At 38.2% G+C, this 18,478-nt stretch overlaps 1 protein-coding gene across 1 annotated transcript in view; it reads right to left on the reverse strand.

Moving 5' to 3' along the window:
- THADA (THADA armadillo repeat containing) overlaps nt 1-18,478 on the reverse strand; it is a 519,919-nt gene that overhangs the window by 471,013 nt on the left and 30,428 nt on the right. Inside the window, exons 17-21 of the mRNA XM_063443899.1 lie at nt 17,378-17,597; nt 14,962-15,097; nt 14,273-14,409; nt 8,870-9,031; nt 2,990-3,147 (exon numbers count right to left, since the gene is read on the reverse strand). Coding sequence (XP_063299969.1) covers nt 2,990-3,147; nt 8,870-9,031; nt 14,273-14,409; nt 14,962-15,097; nt 17,378-17,597 — 813 coding nt within the window. The remainder of the gene's footprint in view (nt 1-2,989; nt 3,148-8,869; nt 9,032-14,272; nt 14,410-14,961; nt 15,098-17,377; nt 17,598-18,478) is intronic.

Raw genomic sequence — 18,478 nt, forward strand, 5'->3', positions numbered from 1 at the left:
TTTCCTCTCTCTATTCTTTTCTTCACACAGAAGCTTCCAATATCCTCGCCCCTTTAGAAACCATGCATGCTGAAAATCACAGGCCGGACTATGAAACAAACTCCAATTGACTCGAAAAAGGGGATTAGAAGGATGGCAGTTCAGAAGCCCATTGCAGATAGGTTACCATGGAAATAGAGCAGCAAGATCACAGATGTCTCCAAACTTGATAAACTGTACCTACAGCTGAAATGGCCTTAGGGTCCATTATTCGCTTATAATGTAATCATTATTTCATTATAAGAAGAAACCACAATAAATGTAAATGTAAAGTGCCATTAAACGTTAAAACTACATTTAGGCAATTTGATTGGCATCGTCAAAAAGCATGATTGAACAATAATTTCTGAAGTCAATAATGGGCAATCTGATTTTTGCAGTATAACTTGCAGGTAATATTCTCAGATATGTAATGTTTGGTATAACCATATGGTCTTTCATACATTTCACAGAAAGTGAAAAGGCAAGAAGCCACACACAAAATATCCTTAGATTCAAAGGTACCCCACACAATTATTCCAAAGAAAAAGGATTAAACACACTTTGCATACAGAATGAAATAAATGTTCCAATGTACAATCTTACTAAACAATCACAAACATGCAATATGTTAATAAGCGAAACACAACACTGGGTGACAGATTGCGAAAACTGAAAAAATTGCAAAATATATTAAGAAACTATAAAACACATGTGGGATCAGAGGGTTACATTAAACTTTTTGTTTGTTGTCTAGGCACCATGGCTCAAAAGACTACCATCGTGACCATGGAGGGATCCAGAAAACAGGAAGCATTGTATAGGTCAAGTAGAGTATCACTGACCATGTTTATAAACTTAAAGGGGAACTATCCCATCCCAGGATTGCTTTGTTCAGTTTAATTAACCCTTATAGTTAACAAATATGCGTTTGTCAGTTCTAAAGATTAAAATTAAAATGCAGAAAATTCACAACACGGTATTTAGTCCTGTACTTGAACTGTGTATTTCCATCTAGACTCCCTGTCAATCATTGTTAAACGATCTCACTCACTGTTAAGAGTAGAGATGCAACAGCAGAAACTGAATTTTTTATTTTCTATTTTTCCTTCTCCAATGCAATTTGTGTCCTAGCTTTGCCAAAACCGAACTAGATGTGCATGCCAATTGCTGAATCGTTGCACTTTTAAAAAGAAAATTAATATTTGCATGCTAAAATTGTTATCAGAAATGATAGGTGATTTTTTAAGGTTTTATCAAGTTATGCAATTTCCAGAAGTGATCTTAAAAGGATCTTAAAAGTGGAACCCTCTTTATTTCTGAAATGCAGATACTTTATCAAAATTCCCTCATCTTAAATCTTAGTGATGAGTTCTACCACTTCCTAATTAACTCTAAAAGGAGAAGAAAAGAGAAAATGGCTCTTTTTATAAGCTATTTTTCTTCCAATTGTATCGTTGCTCTTGCCATCCTTGATAATATTGGAGTTTAAATTATCTGCTATAGATGTTAATTTGACTACACCATTTTCAGTGATGTATTTGCATATCCCCCCCCCCCCCCCCCCCAATAAAAATGGATGGGACATTATTTACTGTAATAGCTTAATTTATTTATTTATTATTGCCATTTATATAGCGCCAACAGATTCTGTAGCGCTTTACAATATTATGAGAGGGGGATTTAACTATAAATAGGACAATTACAAATAAACTTACAGGAACAATAGGTTGAACAGGACCCTGCTCGATCGAGCTTACATTCTATAGGAGGTGGGGTGTAAAACACATTAGGACAGGAATTTACAATCAAATAAGCTTAAGGTTCTTCTGTCTTCTTTGAAAATTAAATATTTTCCCAAAATAATATATTTACTTAAAGCTTTTCTCGTCCCTATGTCTCCCCAATATATCAATCATCTTCAAGAACATGTGTTGTAGTTTAGTAAGCAGTCAGAATGCATGGGAGTTGAGCATTTAAGAATTAATCGTCCAGTTAAATAATTTTTTTTTTGAAAAATTAAGAACATTTATACGATTTGTCCAAACCCTCTAGAAAATGATTTACATGCTGTACGTTTAGCTCAGTCGTGAACGTGGCTTATTAAATCTTATTATAGGGCAGGTCTTTTTAATATTTAAATTCTTAAATATCCTTCTAGTAAACATTCCGCTCTCCAATATTTAGCTATTCCACCTTTTGGGAGGGGTAAAACCAAATTATTTTTATTAGTTGCTGACGAATGTGAATAAAAAGTATCTTACTGAAGAAACAGGGAGAATCTATGGAAAATAAATGGTATGGGTTTTAAAAAAGTAAGCTATTCTCTCACAAACAGAGTGGCAGTAAAGAAATGCGTCTCTCGTTTGACAAATTAGTTTCCTTCCAGACTGTGAGTCATCATATATGGGGACACTCCAGGCACCCAGACCACTTCTGCCCATTGGAGTGGTCTGGGTGCCAACTCCCACTACTTTCAACCCTTCAAGTGTAATTATTGCAGTTTTTTTTATAAACTGCAATAATTACCTTGCAGGGTTAACTCCACCTCCAGTGGCGGTCTTTTCAATGCTTTCCTATGGGGAGCTCTAATGCGCGTGTGTGTTAGAGCTCCCCATAGGAAAGCTCTAACGCTGGTGGGCAGGATCAGTCTCGCCCACCGGCCGACGCAATCACTGGGAGGAGCGGCGGCGGAGGAAGAAGCAGCGACGTGGGACATCGTCGCTGCCTCTGGTAAGTTACTGAAGGGCTTTTCACCCCTTCAGCAACCGGGGATTGTGGGGTGGGAGAGAGGGGACCTGCAGTACCAGGAAAACGGATTGTTTTCCTGGCACTGGAGTTTCCCTTATACCATATGTGACGACTCGTGGATACCATCCAAGGAAGGAAGCTATCTTTTGCTCCTGTAAAAATGGGTGCACTTTAAAAAGCTAATGGAATAGTGGCAGTACTAAAATAAGCATAAACTCACCTGTTCTACGGTCAGGAGTCCATTGGGAGAGTCAGGTGGATTTCGAAGTGGAAGACTTTGGCACAACATTCCCAAAAGGAGAGAGACTTCTTTCAAACTTCGCCAGCAACACACCAGCACCATCTGAGCAGACACATTGCAGGTCGTCCCATCTTTCACTTTTAAAAGAAAAATCATGCAGAAAATAGATGAAAAAATAGACATATCCATAGAGGACAGGTAACAGCTATTGGAGATATCACAATAAACTACTGAATGTTTCTAGAACTTAGAAATGTCTTATTTTTCCCTAATACATGCTAGAGCATTATGTATTTTACATGATTTCATTTTAAACATATTAGAGGTATAGCTAGAACCTTTAGCATTAGATTATCTCTAATCTCAAGACAGTACAGAACCATAGATGTCTACGGCTGCTATACAATTGGTGTTAAAAGTTAAATTCCCAGGCAACAGGAGTTGTTTGCTGCTGTTTACATGCATTTAAGTGGTTATGGTGCCATGTCAACTTCCCTGCAGCCTTGCATTTCATTAATTTGTCAAACTAAATAGCACAGGGCTTTTAAGCATAGCGTATAGAACTTAAAGCCCTTTTAAAGTGCTGGGAGTTACAACTACCAGCTCCTAGCACACAAAACATGTGGATGTGCAGGGACTTGCATACACTGCTCCCAAGGAGCGAGTACTTGCGAATACAAAAAAAGGAATATCTCATTGATGAATGGTGCTTAGTGTCCATGGCTATGCCCAGTACCAATCTTCATGAAGACGGGGGCACTCTCTCAAGGGCAGCACTCAGTGCATGTTTCTACAGGTCAGAGTTAACATAATGGCACTGGTATACGTTAGAATGCGAGTCAGGAAGTGTAATTCCTGTCTCACTGACGGACAAGGCTTGGAGGCGGAGCTACAAACTGCTTTCAAGCCATATTCTGCAAGTTGACAAGTAAGTTAATTATAAGGGTGCAGGGATGGTACCTTGGGACCACAACCAATTTAATAAACGCGGGCGGCTATAGTGTCTAATTAATTCAGCCCCATTATGCATACACAGGTAGAGAGAGCTCCTTTCCAGGCATTTCATTAACAAGATAGGGGTCAAACTAATGGTAATAGCTTATTTTCTCTGGAGTAGGCAGGGCAGAACTTGATTGTCCAACACCTGTACTGATATTAGACACCCCTACATTGCAAACAGAGTTTGCTAATGAAATCTCAATTTAATTCAAAGTGAATTAAAAACGTTGGTTCAAAATAGCCAAATGTAAAACCTAGCTGATTTGGAAATGTTTCCACTTTGACCAACATGGATTAAAATTTAAATTCACTTTGAATTCATGACAATTCACACTTTAATAAATAACTCCGTAAACATCAGTGCAATGCAGTGCGTGCCAAAATGCACCATGCAACATTGGCTCTGAAATAACAGACAGATCATGTATTGTAATATATATATATACACATATACACCTTATTCATATGTATGTTTCATTTACTGTAACTCTACTCTCACTCTAACAAGTAAAGATACACTATAGCGTTCGCAATGCAAATGTATTCCTGACGCTATAGTGTTCACCTAATTTAGGTGTGTGCCCAATCACCCTTGAAAAAGTTTTAAAGGGCAAGATTTGCTTACCGTACTTTATATACCGCTGCACATTGGTCTCGCCAAGCATTGCATGGGAACTGCGCATGCACAGCAAATCTCTGTGCCGCACCAACCCCCGCTCTCTCTGAGAAGCATTTATTAAATAACGATGTCTAACAAAGACAGCCACGAGAGGTGTGTATAACCCTTCTACAAAACGGCACTGATTTACATTGCAGGGTCACTGCATCCACACCACTTCACAGGGATGAAGTGGTCTGGGTGCCTTTCGTATCCCTTTAATATCTATCAAGAGGAACAAAGTTTAAATGAGGTTTCATTTTGGGATGTTTTAATATTTTTATTATTGTGTTTATCACATAGTTTTATTGTCTTCAGTGGTTAAAAAAAAATTATGTTAACTGTGATTTTTATCAGTGTATTTTTAAATTAACTCATTAGCTTCAAAAAAATATTTTATAATATGTGTATTTTGAAGTCTTTTATATAAAGGTTTATTGTTGCCCTTTTTACCATTTTCAGAGCAGTTTCTAGTAAATAACGACGTTTTTATTGGTTTCAGAAGATGTTTTATTCATCACTTTGCGGTATATTTAAAGTTTAAATGGCAATGATTCTACTTTTGCAAGATATGCTTAATTGTTTCAGTGCTTCAAATTGAACTAAGTCCAGGTAGACAGCGAGCGTTTTCTGGGAGTTAAATAAAGTTTAGTTTATGTACAGTATTCTTTCTTTATTGCTTCATTAATTGTATATTTGTAGCAATCTGTATATTTTCATTTATACAGGTAAACAGATGTCTGCAGCATAGCCTAGAACAGGTACTCCAGACACATCAGACAGCATGAACAAACATTTTCACTGCTACACAACAGACTTTACACACACACGATAAATATGTTGAGATGAATGGACAATTCTAACATTTAAAAAAGAATTCAAGATTAGTGTGCAGGGGGTGCTAAAAAGTGGACCCCCAGCAATTGCAGAACTACAACTCCCATGATGCTTTGCTATTATTTTTTGGAGCAGTTATTCGGAAAACAGAGTCAACGTTTTGGCCGTCCCTAGATAAATTTAAGAATAAACCCAAGTTTGTGTAGAAGTAAGTTTTCAAAATCTTATATCCCTTACAAAATGGAATGTTTTTAAAAGGCATTTGTCCAACAAATCAAAAACTAGCATTGAAACCCAACCGTAAAATTCAATATTCTGCATTTAAAAAAAAAAAAAAAGCAATTTAGATCATTTTACTTGCTTTCTGTTTAAGTCTTTGTATTAAGCTTGAAAAAAAATCCACAGCACTTTTCCCATCATGGAGAAATGAAAAGATAATATGCACAGCTGTACCATGACCTGGAATACAACACAAGGCCAAATAACCATGTGTAGGTATATATTGACAATAATAGGAAGTCCCCCTGGAACTCACAGTTCCACAGCTCCACCCAGTGGTCACTGTGTATTACTGCTTCTGATTTAACATTACCTGCTTGATTTTCATAGAGATAAGTATAATTTAACAAACAAATCTAAATAATTCACTGTAGCTAAAAAAAATTTGCAGGGCAAATCTGTTAAAGGGTCACTTCACTGCCCAAATAAATAATCACCATTTAGTAGATATGCAATTGTATTTATCATGCATTTTTTTCAATAAGGCTATATCTAAAAACAGCTTGCTTGTCTGCTGCCTTTGCAAGCCCTCCCCTTCAAGCCCCACCCATTGTTTCTGTGACTGTCCAATCACAGATTTGCGAATGCAGCTCAAGGCTTTGCAAGGTAGCTGCTCCGGGCAATTGCTGCCTCTTAAGTTTAGCTTCAATGAACAACTTAGGAAGTAACATGATCTGAACTTTTTATAAAATTACAAATTTAAAGAAAAAGAGGATACATTCTTCAAACATAAAGCACTTTAGCAAGTTGAAGATAAAATGTTTATGAAATGCTCATAAAGACTTTGTTGCGATTTCAGTGATATTTAAGCCCAGTAAAAAAAAGTATCATAAGACAAAAGTAGGGAATACTTTGTCTTTTGTATTTTTCCTCTGCTTGACAGAAGACTGAGTTACCCTTTGTCTAACCTGGAGAACCCCTCAGCCTTCACTAGTGACTTCTGAAGGGGGAAAAAGGCTTTTTCAGTGGAATAACCTGCGGCCTTGTAGGATCTTCTATTGACATCAGTGTTGCACACTCCTCCTGGAAATAAGATCGTGGCAACTACAAAATAGAGGATCAGGTAAATAAAAACTACCTTCCCTTGCACCTCGAGGCCACCAGAATGCAAGCAGGGCAGTCAACATGTGGGGTCTCTGCAAAATATGCAAAGAACGAGACAGTGACAGAGCCGTCTTGACTGCATAGCATGAGTCAAGAAAGCACGTTCACTTTAACCCCTTTAGGACACATGACATGTCATGATTCCCTTTTATACCAGAAGTTTGGTCCTTAAGGGGTTAAAAAGAGAATCTATAGACGGCATTGGAACCTCATTGAAATCCCAACACAATCCAAATATAGGATATGTTACTACATAGCCGCATTTTTTGACAAATTGGACAGTGGGTGGAGCATCTGCTGCCACATATTTCCTTTTCCAATAACACGTTACTACACGTTTTCTCAAATCTTCCACAGACCCCCCTATTTTGTACTCTTGCAATTTTCAACAACACACAGATACACGACTACTCGCAGGTCAAGTCACCAGGAGCTGAACAGTAAAATGGTTGCACAACAGACAGAGGTTCCGGTAAATGTATCTACCTTCGAGCTGTCCCATGGGTGACACTATGGAAGTATCCAAGTCACTTTAGGGGTGTTTCTGCAAAATGTACCACGACCAGCGCCTCTGTTACTTTTATAAAAATTACATGACATAAGCAGCAGGAGGTTTTCTTGACAAATTATTTTATATACTTATATACCGACTAAAATATTTAGTTTGGTTAAATATAATAACAATCCCATTGATCAGAAATGGCAGAGAACAAGAGGCCCCATGATAATTTTAGTAGCATGTTATTGGTCAAAATCGAACTCCAGGAAGAATGTATAGAATCAATCAGTAAAATGTATAGATGAAGAATGTAATCACCAAAAATAAGCAAATTGTCCTCCTTTAAATCCGAAAAGCCTCCACAGAAATACATTATAACAATGAAAGCTTGGCATACAGGTAAAGAAAAAAAAAAAATTTAGACGGACACTATAAGCACCCAGTGCGATGATTTCATTGCAGAGTTAAAAACTGTCTTCCCGATAGGCCGACTTGATTCTTCAATAAATAATTATATTTATTATATATATAGTGGCGAGCTGATTGGCTTCTCTAACGTAGTGTATTATAATAATAATAATAACTGCAAGATATATTCCAAGAGGGTAAGACGCCTAACCTCGTAGTGCACGAACGCTCCAATCATGGTTAGAATTGTTTTACTTAGAATATTTGTTGCTGCATTGTATTTTGTTGAGGGTAGTAGGGTGTTTGAGCTGTTTTAACTTTGATACGTTTGTCAAAGTTGCTATTAGTTTTGCACTTCAATCAAATGCTGCTCACAGAGCATTTTAATGGATTCTTTGCTCTGCATTAGTATCTCGCCACCATTGTTTCTCTATGAGAAGAATCAGATTGGACAAGAGCGAAAGAAGACGCCGGCAGGCTTGCAGACGAAGACAGAGAAAGAGCAGGCAGCGGCAGCAGAGGCATCTCAACTCTGGGGGGGGAAAGTTAACTAAAGTATATTTAACTGAACTTTGTTTTTAGCATCAGGGGGGTAAGAGTTCACAATAATAGAAATTAACTTCTAGTCCCCCAAAATTTTTTTACTAAACATTATTTTTGGCAATATAGGTTCCCTTTAGTAAATAATTCTGTGTAACTGACCCATCACTGTATCAGATAAACAGAAGGCCACAGATGTGTCTATGTGCTAGATAAATATATACAGAGAGTGAGTTGGTAGACTTCTGTTCGCAATGTTCTGAGCAGAAATAATTTTACTTTCATTTATATAGCCCAGACCCTGAATATGACTGAACTACACAATCCATGAAGCACTACAGCTGGCCCTTCAAGGATACATGGCAGTCTCGCTGTTATAAGTGTCTTTTACTGGAACTGTGTCCATAAATAATGTGTCAACAACATATCTAATATAAAACTGAACGAGCTCTGCACGTGCAGAGCAAATTATTTTAAATTGCATGTAAACAGAGCTACCTAACATGTTTTAATTGCTTTAATTACATGTCATTACCTTTTGTTTCTGCACATAGGGTATCGGACGGTACACCGTCTTCAGGGAGGGGTTTGGAAAACGGGTCATTTTCTTTCTGTAATATTCTTGGCTGGTTGAAGTAATCATTGGTGTCTCGAGGTTGTATCTCACTCATTATCATGTGCAACTGAGCTGCAGCTTCTGGGAAACAAAATGGGCACGTTCAGTCAACAAAGCATGAAGCAACACATTGTTCTGTCCTGTTTGTTTCTACACCTTACCCAGTGCAGGTTCAAGGAGAAAATATATGAAGCGGAGCTGTAAACTACATTAGCCATGATTTGAGGGGTCTCCTTCGTTTGGGTTGCTGCCTATCCTCATATTGTTTGTTAATCAGCGCTGATAAACTTTTGTATTCTGTGTAATTAACCATGACCTGGCTAAGCGACATGAGATACTACCACAACAAAAGAACAGTCTTAAATTAGAGGGACAAAGGTTTAAAAATAAAATCAGGAAGTATTACTTTACTGAGAGGGTAGTGGGTGCATGGAATAGCCTTCCAGCTGAAGTGGTAGAGGTTAACACAGTAAAGGAGTTTAAGCATGCGTGGGATAGGCATAAGGCTCTCTTAGATATTGGATAAGGGAAAAGACTAATGAAAGCATTTCAAAAATTGGGCAGACTATATGGGCCGGATGGTTCTTACCTGCCGTCATTCTAGGTTCCTATTAATGCAGGTCTTGATGATGGTAAACTAGGTTTTTTTTTTTAGGGGGGTTTAAGCTACAATACCCAAAATGCTCAGTAATTCAAAGAAAAGGTTGAGCAAAGAAACTGGCTTTCAAAAGCCAAATTAAGTTCAAATTTCTCTGCTGCTCAAATACTGAAACAATACTACAAGTAAACTCACCAATGAAAAAGCTATACTATATAAAATATAACTGGAAATGCATGATAAAATAAATAAACCAGTAGTAACCACAGCTACGTATCAGCACATATACACATTATTAAATAGAGATATGCTGGAATGGATAGGGCTTCAGATCCGTAACCCTATAAGCGTTATTCATTAAAAGTGAATTGTCAGGTATTCACCAGGAAATTGCATGTTTAAGGCTAGGATAACTTAGCTGGAAAAAAAAAAATGTTAAACCTAAAATTTATAATTCCCTGATAAATGTAGGTTTTATGAATAACCCTGTATTTTTTTTAATTTCACTATGGATAAAAGTATGTTTCACCCACTGTTAAGCTCACTGCCTCTCCTGTAGTCTCATTGTTTATCCTGTATCCTTTTGCCTGTCACGAAGAGAAAGCAGGACTAGGAAATACATGTGTGGGCATAATGATAATGGAAAGACACTTTCATCTGCGTGTAGGCAAGTGTTATACAGTCTGCATACTGTGTGCCTGTCTCTCACCCCATCAGGGACCCCCGCCGTTTCTCAGAGACTGTCCATTTGCCGCCCACTCTGCTCGATGGAGCCAATAAAGGGAAGGGACCCAAATCCATCAAGTTCTCCCTTTCATGGCACCCCTTTTAGAAGATGAACAAAAACCCCATTGATTCATAATTAATGTTGCTCATGGGGTGATAACAAAATACAAATTCTGCCTAGAGTCCATAGAATTTACCAGATGATTCCCAGAATGGTTCAATAGTAAAGTAGATTAATTGAAACTAGGGCAGATATCTAAGAGAGTACAGTGTCTCCAAATATCTGCATTTGCCCATTCAAAAGGAAAAGGTATACAAACAAAAACTATTGGACTGCACTTCTAGCTTCAGGAAAACCTCATACAGTCTACAAATATTGTACAATTTTTCCTTTTAAACAAAAATGTATCACAGTAGTTTCATAGATCCAAATTCATCCACCAGGTAAATAGTTTCAATGCGAGATACGGGACGAAATGTCTCACATATCAATGTAAGCTTACGGTCCTCCTTCTCTTGCTACTTTTCACATATTTGAATGGTACTCAGGGGCAATTTAAAGATAGTCTGAATTTATTCTTGCAAAAGCAGTAAACCCAGGACTCTAATAGTTAATACAGTATTACCAGTTTGTTGATACAAGGAGAAATTGGCAACTGTGGAGTCAAAAAGGTTGTTTTTTTTACCCCCAATTTTTGAGGCACAGCTAGAAAACAAATTAGGTTTATCGCCTTCTTTTTGAATCAAAAACAGAAATGAAGACGTGTGCTGGCATATGCCGAATCATAGCTTCTTCGATTACAAATTTTTATTGAGTTGAAGAGCAGAGAACTAGGGTTCATTGGAGAAAAAAATACTGTAGCCCAAGGCTTTGAAAGGAGACATGCGGCCACCACTTTAACACTAAGAGGCTTCTTGTCATGCATTTATCCCACTGCTCGGTAGACTTTAAAAGTTTTTTAGGGGGTCACGGAAATTTTAAGACCCCTCTTTGCAGACAGATGAATTACAGATACAGGTGCTCTAGCTGCATTCTGAAGTCTCCTCTGTCATACTGAGCATACAGCAGGCACTATGCTGACAAAATAGTATTTTTGAAGAATAATGTTAATACAGTAAATATCTGGAATCATAATGGGGTTAAAGAGTTATGGAATGCCCTCCCATGGAACATCCAAATCTCCCTATCTCTGCAGCCCTACTAAAAATCCCTAAAAACACACTACGTTAGAGAAGCCAATGAGCTCGCCACTTAACTCCTTATCCCCTACAACCTTCCTCTGCCATCTCCCACCTACTGTGCTCCAACCAAACATCCCTCCTATTCTCAGGTACAGATCACTCAATTCCCTCACTTACTTCCCTTTCTGTTTTTGTCTTCCATACCTTCAGACTGTAAACTTGTTTGGTCCTCTTCACCTACTGTTCTGGTATGTCATACGTGTTTTGCTAGAATTAAATGTGTCTTGTAGGGATCGACCGATATTGATTTTTTAGAGCCGAAACCAATAATCTGTGAACTTTCAGGCCGATAGCCGATAACTTGCCAATATTCTGTGCATTTACCATTTTGAAAAAATAAACTATTTCTAAAGGTAAATTCACAAAATATACAAGCCACATGCAGTGGATGCAGTGTGTTTAGACAGGGGAGCTGTGTGTGTGTGTGTGTGTGTGTGTGTGTGTGTGTGTGTGTGTGTGTGTGTGTGTATATATATATATAATGAATGCAGTGACAGTTTGTGTAGTGCGTATATAGTGAATGCAGTGTGTGTAATGTGCGTAAAGTGAATGCAGTGTGTATATAGTGAATGCAGTGTGTGTAATGTGCGTAAAGTGAATGCAGTGTGTGTAATGTGCGTAAAGTGAATGCAGTGTGTGTAATGTGCGTAAAGTGAATGCAGTGTGTGTAATGTGCGTAAAGTGAATGCAGTGTGTGGTGTGCGTATAGTGCGTGTAGTGTGCGTATAGTGCGCGCAGTGTGCGTATAGTGCGCGCAGTGTGCGTATAGTGCGCGCAGTGTGCGTATAGTGCGCGCAGTGTGCGTATAGTGCGCGCAGTGTGCGTATAGTGCGCGCAGTGTGCGTATAGTGCGCGCAGTGTGCGTATAGTGCGCGCAGTGTGCGTATAGTGCGCGCAGTGTGCGTATAGTGCGCGCAGTGTGCGTATAGTGCGCGCAGTGTGCGTATAGTGAATGCAGTGTGCATATAGTGAATGCAGTGTGCATATAGTGAATACAGTGTGCATATAGTGAATGCAGTGTGCATATAGTGAATGCAGTGTGCATATAGTGAATGCAGTGTGCATATAGTGAATGCAGTGTGCATATAGTGAATGCAGTGTGCATATAGTGAATGCAGTGTGCATATAGTGAATGCAGTGTGCATATAGTGAATGCAGTGTGCATATAGTGAATGCAGTGTGCATATAGTGAATGCAGTGTGTGTAGTGTGCGTAAAGTGAATGTTTGTATAGTGTGTATATAATGAATGCAGTGAGTGTGTGCGTGCTTGTATAGTGTGTGTATATAAAATGAATAAAGTGTGTAGTGTGTGCGTATATAATGCAGAGTGTGTAGTGTATGTATTACATACAGAGTGTGTAGTGTGTGTATATAATGCAGAGTGTTTGTGTGTTCCTGAAGGGATGTCATTTGTGTAAAATGGGGGGAGGGGAGAAAAGCATTTTTTATTTTAATTTTTAATATTTGTTTTATTTTAATTTGTAATATTTATGTTTTATTTTAATTTTTTGTCCCCCCTCCCTGCTTGTTACCTGGCCAGGGAGGGGGGCTATGACAGTCCCTGGTAGTCCAGTGGCATTGGCTGAGAAGTGGGGGAGCAGCAGCAAGCTGTGACTTACCTTGCCTGCAGCTCCTCCGGCCTGTGTGCCGCGCGGAGCATTGCCATGGTAACCCGTGGCAACGCTCTGACGGCCGCAGGACGCGCAAGATTTATATTGGGAGCTGCAGGAAAGGTAAGTAACAGCTTGCTGCTGATCCCCCAGGACCGCCGGGCTTCTAATGAGCCCGGCAGTCCTGTTATGTATTATCAGCAATATCGGTATCTTTATTGGCAGATACCGATATTGCCGAAAATACAGAATATCGGCCGATAATATCGGTAAAACCGATAATCAGTCGATCCCTAGTGTCTTGTACAGCGCTGCAGAATATGTTAATGTTATATAAATAATTGTTATTGATTAGGAAATATATCCTTGCCAACTGTCTGTAAAAAAATAAATAAATAAAAAAGGTGTGCCCAAAGAGACATACTTTTGTATGTAATTATAATGAAACCCAAGTATCCACTAATTGAGCTATTCAGGAGTCAAAGAATGACTGCTGCCTAAAGCTATCAGCCACTAAGAGAAATCCCATTAATCTACCTCAACCTAAAGGCACTGACAGATAATTACAATAAGCAAATGATTCATTCCAGAAGAGAAACGTGACTTATGAGTGCATCATCTACCTCTGGACATTAGATAGAAGCAAGCTACCCAACGAGGTCCAGTGGCCCCAGAAACTGAGACCCTGCCAAGCTATCAAATGGTTGGCTGTGTATTCTAATGTGCAGTAAAGGAAGTTTAAACATTAGATCTCTCTTTACAGGAAGTGTTTAGGACGGCTGTGTAAGTTACATGCAGGGAAGTGTGACTGGGGCTGCATAAATAAAGTTTTTTAACTCCTAAATGGCAGAGAATTGAGCAGCGAGACTGCAGAAGCATGTTCGATACACCAAAACTGCTTAATTATGTTAAAAAAAAATTTTGATGCTCCTTAATATCTGGTCCATCAACCATATAATTCCCATTACTTTTGTTTCAAATTAAAAGGGGAAATCTCGGTGCCTCTCTGCTGTGGGCACTTTCATGGGTATACATTAGTATTAGAGAAAAAAAAATATATAAATAAATTGCAGTAGGTCATGCTTTTATTATTAGCATTCATGTACAGTATAGCCAATGGTGCTCAAACAAAGCCAAAATGTTACCAGTGTCAGTGTCCATTGGCATAAGACCTTCTGGGGATGAACTGTGGACAACTGGAGATACAATTGCAGAGAGTTTGTAGGACATTGAAATTAGCTCTGAGATCAGCTGCCTCCATTCTGCTACCATGGAGAGGTCCCTAGGAAAAAAAAAAAAAAAAAAACAACTGTTTGTCCCAGCACATTCATTGAATTACATTATCCAAGTGACAAAAGAGGCACAAAGCTTTTCTGCAACTTGTCTTTGGCATTATGCACAAGACAGAGTCGTCGGAATTCACAGGAACTAAACGTTCTATAATACATTGAATTTAAACGCGACACAGAAGCGTAGATTTTGCTTTTTTCTCACTTGCGAGAAAAACAATACTTGATACTTCGTTGCTCTCAGGGGCTGGTTAAGCAATTATTCACAATTCACTCATTAATGAACACACTTCATACCTGATGAATGTACTTGAGCCGAGCTCAAGAAGAGATTAATTACCTCTAGTTTAGTAGGAGGCGGAAATGAAGGGTTTCATCTAAAGCTGCCCATTAAGAGAGGGAGAACATTTATCATTGCAGATCACCTTTTCCTGCCCGAGGTAAACATAAGGAATTGCTTAACTGCACGTTGACCCGATGGCCAAGGGGCTCTGGTTAAATGAGCTTGACTGATCCCTGACAGTGTGTTGTTGAATGTCACTTACTTCAGAGAGAGTTGCTCTAACACTCCTATAACACAATGCACTCGACCATACAATGGGAAAGAGGCTGCGGCTTCCAACAAGGACCTTCGAGCTTGCAAAATTTCATTTTCAAGGCTGCCCATCAATAACCTGACAACTGAAACAAGTACACATTGTGCTTGTTAAATGAAACATGAAAACGCCTCGGAGTTCACGAGTGTTGTGAATACGCTGGAGTAACAAAGTGGAATAATTTGCCATTTTCAATGAGTCAACAATAGTTACAGTTATGCATTAAAAGCACTTCAACAGAGGCTACCAAATTCGCCTGTGAAACTTAATAGCGTCCAAAATAATACACATCCAACGAGAAATACGAATATTCAAGCGGGCATGAAATTTTAAGCTTTTCATCTGTTGCCGGATGAAAAGGCACAGCAGAGTTAAAGGGGAACGCACACACATGTTACTAAACTAAAATGTTAAACAAAGAGAAATGGCATAAACAATTTAAGAGAGAAACAGTAAAAAAAAAAAAAAAAAAAAAAAAAAAAACTGTCCTTCACATCTGTAAAGTTTACGTTGGGAGTAAAAAAACAAAAGACAATTACAATCACGTAAACAACATTGTGTTCATATGGTAATTCTATCAATTCACAGAGTCTTCTCATTTGGAAGTGCCTTTAATTACATTTATATCAAATCTCTGTTATATTTCCATGCATTATCTATGATGACGGTGAGCTGTGCTAACAAATTCACCAGTCAGCGAAAGATACAGGACAGTACAGGACATAAGGAGCTCTAAGTGTTTAAATTGCATACACTAGTAATTATTAATGTTACTGTTTGTAAGAATGATGTGAAAAACGCAGAAAACCAGAGCTTGCATTCTAAAAACAAGGTTTTGAGCAAAACCACAAACAGTAAACTATTCTAGTTATAGTATGCACCAACTGAATTCCTGAATAGGAGTGTGACAAAGGCATGAAAAGTATAACCTAGAGAAAAGAAGTGTAACGGTTTTGGTTAGTGGTTCCCAACAGTTATGTTCCAAGACACACTTTAAAAAGACACTACAGGCACCAAAACAACTTTAGCTTAGTAAAGCAGTTTTGGTTTATAAATCATGCCCCTGCAGTCTCACTGCTCCATTCTATAACATTTATGAGTTAAACCACTTTGTTTATGCAGCCCTAGTCACACCTGCATGTGACTTGCATAGCCTTCCTAAAAACTTCCTGTAAAGTGAGATCTAATGTTTACACTTCCTTTATTGCAAATTCTGTTTAATCTAGAATTTCTTATCTCATGCTCTGTTAATAACCTGCTAGATCCTGCAGGAGCCTCCTGTATGTGATTAACGTTCAATTTTTAGAGCAGGAGAAAAAAAAACTTTAAGGTAAGTTGAGACTGTTTGGAAATTTAAAAAAAATAAATAAATACATGCAGGCTGTGTCAGTCACAGCCAGGGGAGGTATGGCTAGGGCTGCATAAATAGATACAAAAGTGATTTAACTCCTTAATGGCAGAGAATTGAGCGGTGAGACTGCAAGGGCAAGAGTATCAACTGTAAGGAGAGACACCTTGCCATGGAACACCTACTTTATTCATTTTACAGTCATCAATAACTTACAAATGTCACATTTACTTGACATCTTCCTAGAGAGGTGCACACACCTGTAGCTAAATTGACTTATCTTTTTAATTTTAAATTACCACCAGAAGGGAATCACAATTCTAATGCTACCACTTATTAGAAACACATTTTAAAGACTGGATTCAATTGATTGTCAGTATATTCGTGGCACACTTTAAGGTGGTTTGAGCACAGCACACACCTTGCCTTCCTGAACCGTTGCAGCTCAGTATAGGGATCAAAAATTATAATTAATTGAATGTGCATGCACTGTGAACCAGCAGGAAGACAGGTGCATGCAGCGGGGTGCATTGTCACTGCACGTTCAAATACACCACAGAGGGAATGGACAGGGTGATGAATGCACTGGCTAATCCAGGGGAATGTGCAAGGCTCAGAGAGGCCGTTCAGTGAGCAACTTATTTACTTATATATTTTATATTCCAACTTCATTTATCTAGCAAGTGGGGGCATGTGATTGTGTTTGTGAGTGGCTACTTTATATATGGGTTCGTATCTTACTAGAATTTTTATTTTATTTTTTAATAAAGTAGTTCGTATTGCTACCACAATGCAGCTGCAGCACAGCTGGGAAAGAAAGCACACTCATAGTTCAAACTGATGCCCTGGTAGCCATATTTTACACGGAGCCTAAAAAACTGCATTTTACTTTTTCCCAATCAGCTAGCGCTGCTTCAAATGCCAACTTGTACATGATTTACACAAATGCTTACTAATAATATAACCATTAAAAAGCTACTTTTACAATTGCAATCACTGATACATTTTAACACTAACCAGAAAAGGACTGTTTCTCAAGGGGGCTGGTACAATCGAGATTTTGCGTTGGATATGAAAATGGTACTTCTTGATCGGTTATCCATTTATCTATGGCAGCCTGGAGTCCTTCTTGGTAAATTAGGAAATTTAGCAGATAGGACGCGGTGACACAATCAAAATGCTTTGTGCTTGTACTAAGATTTAATGCTGCTTGAAGCAAAATGTCAAGATTTTTGTTCTGGAAAAAATAAAAAGGCTTAATTAAAAAAATGTAATTAACATACAGTGAAAATGCATTCATTACACAGTGTTCATGTCATACAAATATGCTGTAAATAAACACATTTAATAAATAACGTACAAACTGCTGGCTACGGCATCTTTTCAATGCATTCTGTTCAGTATCAACAGCAAGAACATCACTCCCCATTTATACTTCAATTCACTCCATTCAGCCTAGTAGAGCACTGGCCTTCTCCATTTTAACAATATCTTTATTCCTTATTAAATGAAAGTACTTTAATGGCATGGAGGACGGCTACACGCAAAGTACCCTGTTTTTACATAGTGTATCTTGAAATTCACCCGCTCTGTATTCCGCCCATAGCTGGTCCTATCCTGCCCTGTGCATTTCACGGTCACTCTTCACCATCTACAAGGCTTGACTGCTACTGTTAGTGTTGTTTCCTTTGAATTAAATAAATAAATCTGGCATCATGTGATGCAATTCATTTTCAAAGCACGTGAGAGCCTAGCTAAATAAGTAACTGAGCAGTAATTGAGCAATATTAGAAAACTATAAAGTAGACTGTAAGCTCGTTTGAGCAGGGTCCTCATCTACCTATTGTTCCTGTGTCATTGTGTAACTGTAACTGTCTCATGTATTGTAAACTTACACCCCTTTCATAATATTGTAAAGCGCTGCGGAATTAGTTGGCGATATAAATAAATACCAATAATAATAACCAACCAACATACAAACATATCTAAAATCTATCACTCTATCCGGAAAAAAAGTGATCTGCTGCCGATGTACAAGTGTGAAGGTCTACCAATTCCTATGAGAGGTCTACCATGTAAATAAGACTTTCTGTAGATTTAGGTTATAATAAGGACACA

The sequence above is a fragment of the Pelobates fuscus genome, chromosome 2 (assembly GCF_036172605.1).
Source record: "Pelobates fuscus isolate aPelFus1 chromosome 2, aPelFus1.pri, whole genome shotgun sequence".
NCBI classification, from domain to species: Eukaryota; Metazoa; Chordata; class Amphibia; order Anura; family Pelobatidae; genus Pelobates; species Pelobates fuscus.